This window comes from Halichoeres trimaculatus, unplaced genomic scaffold (genome assembly GCF_033239565.1).
Source record: "Halichoeres trimaculatus isolate MK-OKI-2021-1 unplaced genomic scaffold, fHalTri1.1 fHalTri1_scaffold_15, whole genome shotgun sequence".
Classification (NCBI taxonomy): domain Eukaryota; kingdom Metazoa; phylum Chordata; class Actinopteri; order Labriformes; family Labridae; genus Halichoeres; species Halichoeres trimaculatus.
The window spans coordinates 23,810,324-23,824,694 of NW_027437193.1; the positions used below are offsets into that span (position 1 = coordinate 23,810,324).

General features: G+C 42.1%; 1 protein-coding gene across 2 annotated transcripts in view; it reads right to left on the reverse strand.

The window, feature by feature from the left end:
- Window positions 1-258: 258 nt before the first annotated feature.
- pde4ca (phosphodiesterase 4C, cAMP-specific a) overlaps window positions 259-14,371 on the reverse strand; it is a 52,265-nt gene continuing 38,152 nt past the window's right edge. For both annotated transcript variants that reach the window (XM_074688781.1, XM_074688780.1), the window contains 13 exons: window positions 14,113-14,149; window positions 12,428-12,501; window positions 12,280-12,332; window positions 11,191-11,303; window positions 7,297-7,390; window positions 7,038-7,210; window positions 6,155-6,253; window positions 5,863-6,027; window positions 5,648-5,747; window positions 5,336-5,490; window positions 5,114-5,236; window positions 3,963-4,145; window positions 259-3,574 (listed from right to left, as the gene is read on the reverse strand). In XM_074688781.1, the coding sequence (XP_074544882.1) occupies window positions 3,071-3,574; window positions 3,963-4,145; window positions 5,114-5,236; window positions 5,336-5,490; window positions 5,648-5,747; window positions 5,863-6,027; window positions 6,155-6,253; window positions 7,038-7,210; window positions 7,297-7,390; window positions 11,191-11,303; window positions 12,280-12,332; window positions 12,428-12,501; window positions 14,113-14,149 (1,873 nt within the window). In that variant the 3' untranslated portion in view covers window positions 259-3,070. The remainder of the gene's footprint in view (window positions 3,575-3,962; window positions 4,146-5,113; window positions 5,237-5,335; window positions 5,491-5,647; window positions 5,748-5,862; window positions 6,028-6,154; window positions 6,254-7,037; window positions 7,211-7,296; window positions 7,391-11,190; window positions 11,304-12,279; window positions 12,333-12,427; window positions 12,502-14,112; window positions 14,150-14,371) is intronic.

The window sequence follows — 14,371 nt, forward strand, 5'->3', positions numbered from 1 at the left end:
GTTTTTATGGGTTTGAACAATAAGCCTCATGGTATGGCTTAGGCAGTGACCCATTGGTAGGCTGGAATACATAAAATAATTAATAATATGTGTAATTACCATGATCAATATTTTTTTGAATCAGTGCAATTCTACCATGGGGACAGATTTTGTTGTTTGTTATTGATTGCTTCACAGTTTATTCTTTTTAGCACATTATCAGTGAGTTTCTCACTGAAAGCAGAGACAAAGACACAACAGAGTGAGGAGTATCTCCTTTATTAGCAAGGCATACAGTTCTAGTTGTAGAGAGGGCAAACACACCCGCAGTTAAACAGCAGAGTTTGGATTGTCAAAGCTGCAGTCTTAGTTCATGACGAATATTCATCAATTCTTTGAGAACAGAAATACTGATCTATGATGACTTGAGGCTGCACGACTACTGTGTCTTTACTCTGAATTAAAATATCTCAGATCAGTACACAAATTGCAAGATTCTTCATGAATACATTATCCAGACAGATCAGTGGCAACAGAGGAAGACAGGAAAAAAGGGATACTTCAGATAATGCGGACTGAAATCCTTCAGTGAACTACTTTACACTAAGAAAAACATGAAAGTAATGTTCTGCCTTTTATCAATGCTATCTGTAGACACTAAGAAGTTCAACAAAAAGGGGAAAATGAGTTATAGCAGAAATGTGTCCTGTTAGACTTTCTTGCATAACAAGCTACATATAAGTACTTAACCTCAGACTAAAATAAAGTCTACTGTTCCATTGTTTCTGACAGATAATACAGAAATAATAAATAATTTGTACACAAAGTAATTTGAGGAAAATGTACAAAATAAAGGGATGTGTGACACGCAGAGAAACAGACATGTTGTGCTGGTTGAGCTGTTGTTAAATAGTCCTTAGTGTTGAAGGCATCATTGAGTGTTTCTCTGTCTGTTAGGTGATGTTAATGGCTACTGAAGGGATTGCACATGTGTTACTCCAGCATGACAGTGACCAGAAAAAAAACCCTTAGTTTGGCAATAAAGCATAAAAAATAAAACAACGGTCAGGTCAGTGACACAATGAAACAAGTTTCTCCACAGGGTAAGATTTGTATGAACTCTACTCTCCCAATTCTTTGAATCCTGCAGCCCATGTCATGCATTTCAACAGTACACGTTTTTGTACAGTCATATGAAAAAACAAAACAAAACAAAAAAATAACAAACAGTCCCTCCAACATACACCCTTAAGAGCTGTAGTGGTCCAGCCCGTGCAATTCATCTCTCCAACAGAAAAACAGTGAAATAGTCACATTATACATGTTTAACTGTACTGGAAGTGCAGAACTGTAAAAGTACCATACAAAGTGCTTTGGTTTTTTTTCTTAGCAAATACATTAAAAAAGTCTAACTCAGTCATTCACTCTCACACACTAAAACACATCACTGTTTTAAGACAATATCAGTTTCAGTTACTGTTTGAATAGGAGTTAGAAAAAAAACAACAAAGACATATGGGTCAGATTGGCACGCAGGGCGCTACAATCAACCAACTTTATCAGTCACTGATGGAAAGTAGCCAGTGGCAAAATGGAAATTACAGTACGGGTTGTGTCATGCTTGCTTGGCACTTGTTTTGTCATTGACTATGTCCCTGTGAAGAGCAAAATATTGATCAATGAGAGAAAAAGAATATATTCTGGCACATGAAAATGTGGCATGATAACTTAGTTTTTTTAACCAGTTATGCTCACTTCTTACTGCTGCAATCAGTCTCATAATCAGTCTGCTATTCTACGTAAGTGGTTTGATGCTGCTATGTTGGACACCTTGTGCCATAATAATAATGGATTTAAACATTTTGTTTCGTGCTTTTTAGCTGTATCCAAGTGTCGTTAGCCATTGCGTGATGCCTGTGCTGGTTTTTGTCATCCAATGACAAACTGTTTCTCAGTCAACAGCCTCCAAAGAGTTAGATTCTGGCTCAAGCCCTTAAATACCACAAGAAGGGCTGGCTATGAACTAACTGTAAAGTGCTAGAATTGAAGGCAAAAATAAATAAAAACTAAATCTGACAAAAAATCTTTAAAGAGTTAAAAAACTGAAACATTTCTGATATTTTGGGTAGTCTTACACTGAAATGCAGTTTGAATGTGTTCTCCTTTTAGGCCTACACACAACCTAGCAATTCATTTGTCTCCAAAGTCAGAACTGCAGTTCCACTTGTCAACACTGGGAGGCACTGTGTACATACCCATACGACTTTGGCTGTAATTCTTTGACTGAACAGCTCTTCACTAATCCCGGCTAAAGTTTGTTCTGTCAGTCACTTCAACACAACTATGTATTCCTCCCCCAGAACCACTGCCTGCCTGCCTAACACAACAGAACTGGCTGTGCTACATAAATAAGAATATTAAAGTCACTCAATGTCTGCATATAATCATGCATAGTTCCTTTCTGTCGATACTTTGCTGCTTCAAAATGTGCTTTTTACTGTATCTTTGTTTGCTGTATTTCAGTGTGTATGGACCTAAATTTGAGAATAACAGAAGAATATACCCTTGAAAAAAAAACATGAACAAAAAATGCAGGAAAAACAGCATTGTCCCATTAAATTGCAAGTTTGGCAATTCCTCCTAATTCATGTTGACTCCCTCACTTTCTTCACTCATACTCCAAAAGAGGAAGACAGCACTGTCATATAGTAGACCTTGATTTGGCTGGTAAAACTGAAGTTTGCTTAAACTTCTTGCTGTCTCTGCAGAACTCTGTCCACAGTTTGTCTAAGTGACAAAAAGGACCGCTCAGAAACTTGGTTTCCTGTCCTCTACTGGAACAGTGACTCAGTCTGTCTGTCTGTCTCTCTCCGGTGCAAGTAACCACTGTGTGTAGAACTGCAGGCTTTCTGAACACACCCGTACACTTGCATGCACTCCTCCCAACACCGAGGCTTTCTGTCACCCTGTTGGCCGTGCCAGACGCAGTGATGTTTAGGTTGGAGAGGGAGAGGGGGAGTGACAGAGGAAGAGGCCCCAAATTAAGAAAACAAACGAAAAAGGCCAAAAGAAACATCACTTTTGGTTGGTGCTATGTGCCAAGTCGGAAGCGAGGGATCCCAGGGGCGCCTTCCTGGTCAGTGTCTTTGTCTCCCTCAACGTCTCTGTCAGAGTCAAGAGGAAACGTCCTGTCTGAATCAGGTGCAAGTTCTGTGGGGGGCAGGTGGGTTATGGCATCCAAGCTGTTGCTAGAATCAGTCCTGGAGAGTTTGGGCCCCCTACTGCAGCTGCGGCCCCTTTCCTCCTCAGGTAGACTCTCCGTTTCTGACTCCCCTTCTTCTTCCAGGGTCAGCTCGAACTGGAACTTGTCCGCTGAAGTGGAACCAGCGCCTACACTGACTGCTGATGCCTCCCCAGCCAGGGCTCCTTCCTCCTCCTCTTCCTGTCCCTGGTGTGGTGAGGGGCTGTGGGGGATCATGCTCTGGTACCACTCCCTGTTGTCCTCAAGTGTATCCAAGATCTCCTGAGCATCTGGATGGACCAAGTCTGCCCAGGTCTCCCACAAAGGATGAACTATGTAGTCGATGAAGCCCACCTGTAGTAAGAAGGAAGAGATTTATCTACACAGGGAATGGGCCGTGTTTTCAAAGCATATTCATTAATCTTCTGTTCACTCCAAGCACTTTCACATTACATGTCACATTAGAAATGCGTTTAAAAATTCACTCATTCATTCAGTGAGGGCAGAGGCTGCATGAGTGTTAAAAACACACAACTGACACAGCCATTGAGGGCAGTTTGACATTAAGTGTCTTGCCCAGGCACACTTTGGTAGTTAGACAGTGGGAAGTGGGTTTGATCCAGTATTGGTGGATGGCAGACTCCACCACTGAGCCTCAACCACTTCATGAATGCACTACTTTGACACAAATCTGAGGAAAAATGTCTTTTCTGAATGAAATTTTGCAGATGTAGATCTGTACCTGGCTTTTCTCGATTGAGGCGTTTTGTTTGTCACACATGGGGCTGATCTCCATGCCTTTGTCCCTCTCCCGGTCCCCCTGGGTGAAAAACTCCACCATGATGCGGTCCGTCCATGCCCGGTACAGCTCCAGAGGCTTGGTGGGGTTGCTAAGGTCTGCACAGTGCACCATGTTCTGCAGGACCTGGAGGAACATGAAGAAGTTGGTATGTGCTTTCAAAACACCCATTTAGACAAACAAGTTACAACTGTTTTTTCACTGGAAAAAACTGAAATCTTATCAAGTGTTTTTGTCTCATTTTCAGTCGAAAATGTCTTTTTAGACTTAATATGAGCCACATTCACCTGATCAGTCCAGAAAATATCTTTGGTCAAGTTGTTTAAAGACAAAAATGAGGTCTAAATCTGCCAATGGAACCAAGAGAAAAGTTACTTGTATTAAGACATTATTCTAGCTTCGAGCAAATTTTCTTGTCAATCAATGTTTCTTGTTCCATTGGCAGATTTTTTCACTAGTTTCAAGCAATTCAGACCTCATTTTTGTCTCTAAACAACTTAAAACAAGACATTTTTCTGGACTGATCAGGTGAATGTGGCTCATATTAAGTCGAAAAAGACATTTTCTACTGAAAATAAAACAAAAACACTTGATAAGATTTCCATTCATTGTAGTGTAAAAAAGTGCACTGTAAAAATCTGAAATCCTATCAAGTGTGTTTGTCTCATTTCTGGTAAAATTTGACTTACTATACTTGATATGAGCCACATTCAACTGAAAAGTCTAGAAAAATGTCTTCTTCCAAGTTATTAAAGACAAAATTAGGTCTGAATTGCTTGTAACAGTTAAAGAAAATCTGCAAATGGAACAAGAATAATTTGCTGAAAAATTTGCTTGAAACTAGAATAATGTCTTAATACAAGTAACTTTTCTCTTGTTCCATTGGCAGATTTTCCTTACTGGTTTCAAGCAATTCAGACCTCATTTTTGTCCTTATTTTGTCCTTAATTAACTTGCTCTCCTGAAAATAAGACAAAAACACTTTGTAAGATTTCAGTTTTTGCAGTGTCACCATGCTCCTTTCAGTAAAATAAAGATGTTGCTAACACAGACTTATGACTTACAATAAAGAGAGAAAGTAAAATTGTTCTCACCTGTATGCGATCTGAGTAGTTGTCAAGCAGCAGAACTCCTAAACTGGTGACTTTCTTGGTCTCTACCATGGTTTTCAGATCTGCCAGGAGGTTCATGTGCTTTGACATGTCTGTGGCCAACACCTACAAGTTTTTGAAATAAAATAAAGTGTCACCACGCCATGTCCATGAGACAGAAAAACCTCTATTTACAATTTTATAGGTTCCACTGTGGTATCTTACCATATCAATAACCATTTTTCTCAGTGACTGTCTCTGCTTTTTGCTGAGGTTTTGAAAGATGTCACAGTTTTCCTCCTGCAGGAGCTTAAAGCCGACAGCCAGGTGGTGATTCTCTAGCACCGAAGAGTCGTTATACATCAAGGCCAGCTCTGAGTCTGAAGGCAAAGGCGGCAAAACTTTACAGTGAGCTCTTCAAACCAGTTAACACAAATTCTCCACAGATACATATGCATACAGGCATCTCATTTGCAAAGTTTAACACACCAGGCATCCACACGCTCACATAATCCCTGTGGAGCTATGCAAACTCACTGGTGTTGATGAGAAACTGATTGGAAACTCCAGGGTGATCCACATCATGGATGGCGCTGGCAAATAGAGCAGCAAGAATCTCCAAATCAGTGAATACAGCCTGGGGCGACACAAAGGGAAGGGACAGTCAACAGGTGCAGGTTGATTTGTTTTGATTTTTAATTATGAAGTGTCTAAATGTTCTTTCTCTTAAAATGAACTGAGCAGCTGTCTACCTCTAGAGCAGGGGTGGAGAGTAAGACGTGGGTTGACTGAACCACGTCTGCAGCATGGATGTTGTTGTGATAGGCCACGTCAGCACGGTAATGGTCTTCCAGTGTCATGATGAAGGTAATGAAAGTATCAGTGGGGATCTTGAAAGACTTGAGCAGATCTCGTTCCTTTAAACAAAACACATCCACATCAGACACATAAAAAAAAAACAGTCTAAATATGTGTTTTTTTGTTTGCTTTCTTCTCTGTCTCTAACAGTGTTTAATGTTTGAGTTTTAGCAGAACAGGAATTACCTGGAAGATGGTGTACATGGTGACCGTCAGTGGGCGATTCCCAGAATACTCAGCAACTTTAAAGATGTCAATACCCCATCTGTTAACATCCTCCATCTCCTGCAGGGGAAAACAAGAAAATACAGTTATCATTTCAACAGGAGGAATAACTTCAAAACTATGGATGGGTACCTTTCACATTTGAAATGATACAGTACAGATGCATGGTACCTGGCAATCAGTACCTGGTACTCAATGGTACCAACTTTTGGTACTTTTTTGTGTTTATTTGGTAAAAAATATCAATTTGTTTGATAATAAAACATTGATTTTTTTTCAATTTAACATATTTATTCTTCAATATATGATCTTGCAATGCTGTTTTCATGTCCAGTATGAAAAATTACCAACTCCTCCACTCTCTCACAGTCACAAGGATGCTTTAGGTACATAAACATGGAACCTTTTGGTTTTACGTGAATTAATTAACTTCAAACCTTGTAGACGTGTAATATAATTATCATTAAATACCTTAAATAAAATCAGAGAAATGAACACAGCACTGCAGGTCATCAGGTTTGGATGAACAATAATTTGAAAAACAACCATGAATCCTCTCCTCTATGAATCTCACACTAAATAAAGTGCAGAAATGTAAATAAGATCAAATCTCTGGCTCAACCACTGAAATTTGTCGACATGTAGAGTGCATTTTTTAAATGCACCTCAAAACTTTTTCTTTTTTTTCAAACCGCAGCCTTTTCAGTTTGAAAATTGCATTTTCACATTGAGATGTCGGTTTAAATTCGATTAATAGTACAGCCCTATATAAAAGTACCTAATTTGGTACCCACCCCTATTCAAAACCAATGTAGGATCACTTGTGTTTGAAAAGTGCTCATACCCTAGCGAGGAGACCCTCCTGGCTGGCATTGACCCCAAAGCGAGGGATGTTGGAGGGAGCCAGGCTGGGGCTGTGAGTCGCCTTCTTCACACCGCTGATCTGAGACATGGGCCGCTTCTTCTTGTCTTTCTCTTTAGTTGGGGGTGACATGATGTCCATGTCATGTTGCTTCTCTGTTAGATGGAAACAGGGGGGGTATTAACACTGAAGCCAAAGCACAACCTCTTTTGTATGAAGCTGCAAGGTGAAGATGTTTTACCAAGGAAGGTGCTGGAGATGAACTCAGACACCTGGTTCCCCGATCGGCTGGTTTCTGACAGCTGGGTGAGCTCCCTGTTCAGCATCCTCTTGAACTAAGGAGCACACACAAAATATGGCTTTGGTCACCTCGTACTCACACATCATTTAAACACAGATTATTTCTATCAAAATGTGCAACTCTGTTGCAGCGACAGCCTTCACATGTGCCTGTCTCATGTGACACAGTGCAGAGGCTTCTGATTGGGTGCAGGGAAAAGCATGGCTGATTTTACACATTGTTGCCTGAAGCCAAACACAGGCTGCACACTCCAAGTGTGTTTCATGTTTTACAGATCAGAAATCAACCAACGGTTACACCTCAAAGACATCTAGAGACGAAGAGAGACCGTCTCATGTCGACCACCAGTTGTCCACTCCTCCACACTCATTCACAAAACGAGCAACATGTGAGCCTGAGCAGTCTAATCCCCTCCCACCCAGCTCATCCCTTGGCTTTCCTTACCTGAATGAACATCCACGACACAGTGCTGAGATAATTCACTTCTGGCATTTCAGCGCAAAGTTAGGCATGGGTGAAAAAAAAATGTAGCAAAAGAAAAAAAGAGCTTTTTTTCCTCCTCTGACTCCTGTAGAGAATCAGACAGCAGGGACACACTGTGCTCCTATACTGCTTGCCTGAGCAAAAATCCACTGCAAGCAGACAGTCCACTGGTTAGTGCGCTGATAAGTACGAGTAGAACAGATGGATGAAAGAAGTGCTCAAAGCTCCGGGAGAGATGAGGAGAGCAGCTCAGATGCTGGAGTGCTGCAGGATGCGAGGATGCAAGGCAGAGGAGCCACACTCCATCGCTCCCCCTGACTCTCCTTCATTCACTCACTTACTGCCTGCTCCCGTACGTGTGTGTAAACACAGGGAGAACGAGGAACTCGAATCCCCGCCTCCTTCCAAAATCGCCTAAAAATAGCAGCCAGTCAGGCGCCTGCTGCAGCAGAGGATGGAGGAGCAGAAGGCCCTCATTGGCGGGGAGATGTGCAGAGAAGGAGGAGCAGAGCGTGTTAGGAGGCGGAGGGAGCCAGACAGACCATGTGCACCAAGTTTGAAGAAGATCTGAAGGAAAAGCTTTGAATGGATAGAGGGTGGGGGGGATTTCATTCATGTAGCCAAAAATAAAAACAGAACACAACGTACCACGAAGATGAGGGGACACTGATGTTATCATGCACGCATCATGAATGGATGACTTAAAAAAATTCATTCAGAATCTCACTTGAAACTGTCTGCCTTTGCACGCTGACGCCCCCGTGCATTTTGATTCATGAAGATGTGCAGTTATCTGAAACCAGCTTTGTATTTGTTGGGAACAGCTGCACCATGATAGGAAAAGTTGAGGATTTAAGTCTCAAGTATAACAACAGCTGTCAGTTTTTCCTGTTTCACATCAAATAAGCATCAGGGATGATAAACAGCGTGTTTTGGTTAAGCTGTGCCTCACTCCCCCTCAAAGACCTTTTCAGGGGTCATTAGAGATCGACTTTAAGCCAAACTGTTCGATAAGTTTATCAGTGATGTGGAAACAGTTTTCCCTACAACCTCCCATGTGCTTGCCTTTGTTCCCAAGTGCCAGCATGAATAATTCTCCCCCACTGACTGAAGCTGCTCATTGACTGATCTGCAGGAACTGAAGGGAGAAGAGAAGAGGAGGGGGGTGGGGGGGTGGGGGGTATGTCTGCCTCACATGAAACCTCCGCCACGTGAGTAAGTGTAGCCGTAAATGAATCCAAGCATGTAACGTATTACAAGAAGCAACGTACATGGATGTGATAGCAGGAAAACCGTGAATACATGTGATGTGTGTGATGTGTGTGTGTGTATTTGTGTGTGTGTTACTATGAGGAGCATGAGTATGATGTGTGTGGGCGGTCTAATCATGGCATCACATGAGTGGCGGGCTCCAGTCTGAGGAGAGGAGGAGGAGGAGGAGGAGGATGAGGGATCCAGGGAGGAAGAGTGGATGAGAGGGGGATGCCGTTTCATCTTCAGCTCTCACTACCTCATTCACATTTTTCTGCACATGACGGGGGGAAGGGAGAGTCTGAGTCTCATCTCTATCTGTATGCATGAAACCATCCGGTTCATTCATGGAGTAAAGCTTCTCTTCAGAGCACTGACGAATGGCTGATCCTGCTCAATGATGGATTCTCTGTGTTTTTAAGCTTCATACTCTTTTCACTTTGCTAGTTTACAGCCTAAACCAGGAAATACAGACATATAGTGATACCGCTGATGCAAATTATTAAAGGTATTATGTTCTACAGAAGGAAAACCTAGTTAGTGTGACAAAGTGCCATAAGTTATTTGCAGGTGCTGCTATTAAGAGCAGGACTTTTTTAGATAAATAATGTAAAATAATGTAGCCAACATACCACAATCAATTGCTGCAACAATATACTTCAACCTTCAACTACATTCAGTAATTAGTGCTGAAAATTCACTAAGAGCTGAGTCTAAGACCTTCTGACTCATTCTACCTCTGAGGACAAAGAGGAGAAGGGTCGGCTTAAGTGCCCAACGGCCCTTTTCCACTAGCACGCCTTAGCCCCACTCTACTCTACTCGTTTTGTGATGGTTTTCCACTAGCTCGCTCGGTTCTTTGACCACTGGGGAGCAGGGTCGCCATAAAACAGCCGGGCGACACCGGGTCTATGTAATTTTTAGCGCGACACAACAATCGAGGACTTGAAGGCAATAGTATACTGCTGCTCGGTCTGTGGCTTTTTGTCACAAACTAATCCTAATCGTTGGACTAGGAGGAAACTTGACGGGACACCATTCTTGCAGTTGTTGTTTAAAAATAGCGGCTGGCTCTCGTCCTCTTATGTCCCGTCTTGTTTTGGCTGTCACACTCATGACTCATTGATGACGACACTGTCTGACCAATCAGTAGTCGGCAGTAGGTGACATCATCTTTTAGTATCAACTCACCCCGCTTTTAACCAGAGTGGAGTAGGTACTAAAACTAGCTTGTTTTAGGAGGTACCAGGCCAGTGGAAACACGCTGCAAATTGAGCAGGGCCGAGTAGAGTAGGACCAAGGTGTGCTAGTGGAAAAAGGCCGTAAGTGTTCCCTGAACGGATGAGTTTTCAGACATCTCTTTCTCTTAAAGTAGAAAGGGACTCTGCGGATCATGTAGAGTTAGGTAATTCATTCCACCATTTGGGCACAACAGAGGAGAAGAGTCTGGCTCGAGATTTAGAGCCGTGTTGAGCTGGGAGCACCAGGAGTCTTTCACAAGCAGAGGGTAGTGAGTAAGAAGGAGTGAAGATCTGGAAGAGGGACCCCAGGTAGGCAGGAACTGTTCTTGTCAATGTTTTTAAGTCAGAAGAAGAGCTTTGAATTTGACTGGAGCTGCCACTGGAAGCCAGTGAAGAGAGATTAAGAGTGGGGTGACATGTGCTGTTTTGGGCTAGTTAAAGACCAGATGTGCTGCTGCGAAAAAATGTTCATCAGATTGATTGGTCGCAGGTGTGAGTGCGTGCATAACTGGTTGTCTCTACGCGTTATTCAATATGGATGGATGGATCACAGGATTAACCACTTTATGTAATGAAGGTAAAAATATCTTCAAATTACATTTACCTGGAAAAGTATCCCTACAATATTCAACCTAGATGAATTCAGAATCACTTGTTATACTGTGGTCAAGTAGTTTTAGTCCAACTACCTCAGAAATGGCAACCTGACTTGGCATGAACAACAGACTAACTTCAGGAGGATGGACAACAGTGCAGATCAGAGCCACAGTGACATAGTGAAACCTGGTACATCTAAACTGTGAATGACCCTTCTTTAATCCAGCTGATTGTGTGAATACAGCATTTGGAGTCTAAGTACCTTGTTGGAAGCCATCTCACTGACAGAGTGTCGAGTTTTCAGGGTCTCCAGTTGTTCCAGACACCAGTCCAGCTCATCCAGAGTCTCTATGGCCAGCTGCTGGTGCGGCTCCTCTGCATCAGACAAACACAAGGCAAAGCATTTAATGGTACTGATTCAACTAGTGGAAAAAAAGTGTTTTTTCAGATTCAGAAGTGGCTTAACATGGTCCATATACACTCTTCTAATGATATCTGGGAACAACACAGTAACTCTTTCCATTGAGTTTATATAAAAAGAGGCCTTTTTGTAGTTTCATCAAAATCATGTGCTTTTACTTTTTTAATATTCTTGTTTTGTTGCAGTTTGAAACAGATTTACTGATCATCACAATACACTGTAAAAAAATGGACATCCTCTTGCTCAGCTTGAAGTGAGGTCTCCACAAAAACTGCTCCCCCTGGTGATTGGCTGCAGTATAGGTCAAAAATCCAGCTCTCCAGCCATTCCAGATGGGCTGTGGTCAAACTTTAAAAAATTAATACTCCTTATGGAAATGTTTCTCACATCCAATTGTTGTGGTGATTTGAAGATATTTGGCTGTCTTGTATTCAAATCCTCTTTTTTCTAAAAAGAATTATTAGTCATAAAAGGTTGAAAACAAAACTAAACCACGTTTAATGATAATTGACAGCTGTCTATCTTGTGTATTTTTTTCGAGGATTGTAAAATATGTCAGGAGGCAGAGTGAAGAAGTGATTAGACTCTCAACAGAAAAAAATAATAATAATGAATAATCTATCAAATGATCCAGTTTACCTACAAACCTGTTTTATTGTTTAACCACTATGTATTCAATTTTAGTGTTTCTGTGAACCAACAACACATTAACAAGCACAAAGCATTTTCATCCATATTCTTCTCCCTTCAATGGACGTCCAGTGTTTGTGATTTCCTAATCCACTACTATGACGTGTTACCAGTGACCCAGATGATATAATTCAGCTCAAATCAGGATAATGTCCTCACTGCCTCTGTCTTTCTGAGCGGGGTCAGTGATGATAATGGGATATTGATTATTAAATAGTTCATCCTGGTTCCAGCACCAACCTGCCAGGCTGGTCTTACACATGGATGGTGGATTGCTGCCTGATGATCGTGTCCTGTAGACAGAAACCATCCACAGTCAGCAAACAGATGTGATATGAACAGTGGGATGAGAACAGTCGGCTGTGTGGGGAGGTGTTCTTGAACATACTTGCTGGCTGTGCGATCTTGCTGGTTGGTTATGACAGCAAAGTTACTTCGGACTGTCCTCAGGCTGGCGAGGACCTATACGGCGAGAACGAGAGACTGAATGTACAAGACCATATGATATGACGTACATAATGAAAGCACAGACATCCCTTCATTTGACGCCGTGAATATGTACGTATGTATAAATATCTCTTAAGCTAGATGAAGTGCTGAAGAGCCTTTGAAACCAAACACTGTGGCTGTCATCCTTCATGCTCCTCTAATCTGATGCCTTGATGGCCTCACTGACACCTTTCTATGTCATGTCTGTCACCTTATCTGAGCCAAACACTGACTCTGCACACAGAGGATCCCACGTCCAGGCCTGACCTGTGTGTCGGCCTTATCAGCCACTGCATGCAATCTTTAACAGCATTGCTCAGCAGTATTGGAATCAGTGCTTCTTTTGCTCTGTAAAGTGAGCACAAGTGTGACGCACGTCCCATGCAAGAGCCGGGCATCACTGGCGGGATGTGTCGTGTTGTCACAGGGCCAACTTAACGCTGAGAGGCTTTCCCACTGAGGCTGTCAAGCTCTTTTAATCAACATGTAGGGTCCACTACATATAAATATTTCTTTAAAGGTCCCATATTATGCAAAAACCACTTTATTAAGTCTGGTAGTGAAATTTGTAGGTCTTTGGCTTTCCTCCCAGCCCACAAAATGTGATATTTAATGACAAAACCTGTATTGGTAGAGCTTGTGAATTTAAAATCCTGACCTAAAATGAGCCTTTTGGAATTTCCAGGGTTTGCTGATGTCAGCGATTCCCTTTTTTGACCAATCAGGAGCAAGTCTGACCTGATTAGTCCACTGGAGCAGATACACCCGAACCCCCTCCCCGCCCACTCCTCGCCCTGCCATCACTGCTCTGTTTTTGGCTGTAAACAGCCACATAGTTCCATGATCAAGCTTCCCATCTTGGAAGAAGACAAGGCTGAGTGGCTAGAGTTCTTTTATCAAGGAAATGTGCCAGCTACACTCGGTAAAACTGTGCATGTGTGTGCTAGTCACTTCATGGCCGACTGCTTTTCCAACTTTGGACAGTACAACAGAGGGCTAGCGAATAGACTGGTCCTGAATCCAGGCACATTACCAACCATCTGCCAACAAACCTGGGACCCTGGAAATGTGAGTATTTTAAATGCTGTGTGCTGTGGAGCAGATGTAAGAGCTTTTCCTCAGTGTCCCCCCTGTCTCTGTGTTAGCTTCAGGATGCTCACTTTAGCTGTGGTTAGCCTGTTGTTTTAGCCTGCAATTTTACGGAAAACAAGCTTCGCTGTTTTCTAAACATTGTGCACTCGGAGCTCGTGGCGCCGCTCTCAGTGAAGAGGAAGAGCAGGGCGGTATCAGCGGTGGCTCATTTACATATGAAGGCCACGCCCACTAAATCAGAGCGTTCTGAACAGAGGGGCTATGAGAGCCTGGAAACAATGCTGCTGTGCTTGATTTATTGGCTTTTTGGACCAAAACATGTTACTACCATTTCATGAAGACTTCTATGATCCATATTAAACTGCAGAAAAGGAGCAGAATATGGAACCTTTAATGACTTGCCATGCTATGCCAACATATTTAAGAGATTCTCTGTTTATTTTGCATTTTCAAAGCACTTCATAAGGAAAAAACAAAGTTTTTTGGGCTCACCTGTGCAAATGGAGTGACTATCATGTCTTCTGTGTGTCTGTAAAACAGAGCAGAATGAACATGCAGACAAAGCATGAAATACTAACATGAGGATCTCTGTAGATGCTCCAAACTTTAAGTAATTAATCAGATAAACAGAAACCAAACTGCTTTTTCACTGAGGTATTCCTTATAGTTTACTAAATAAAATCTATCAATGATCGCCCAGATGACAGCAGCAGGAGCTGGTCAGTTTCCTCTGTCATCTTTCTGCTCAAAT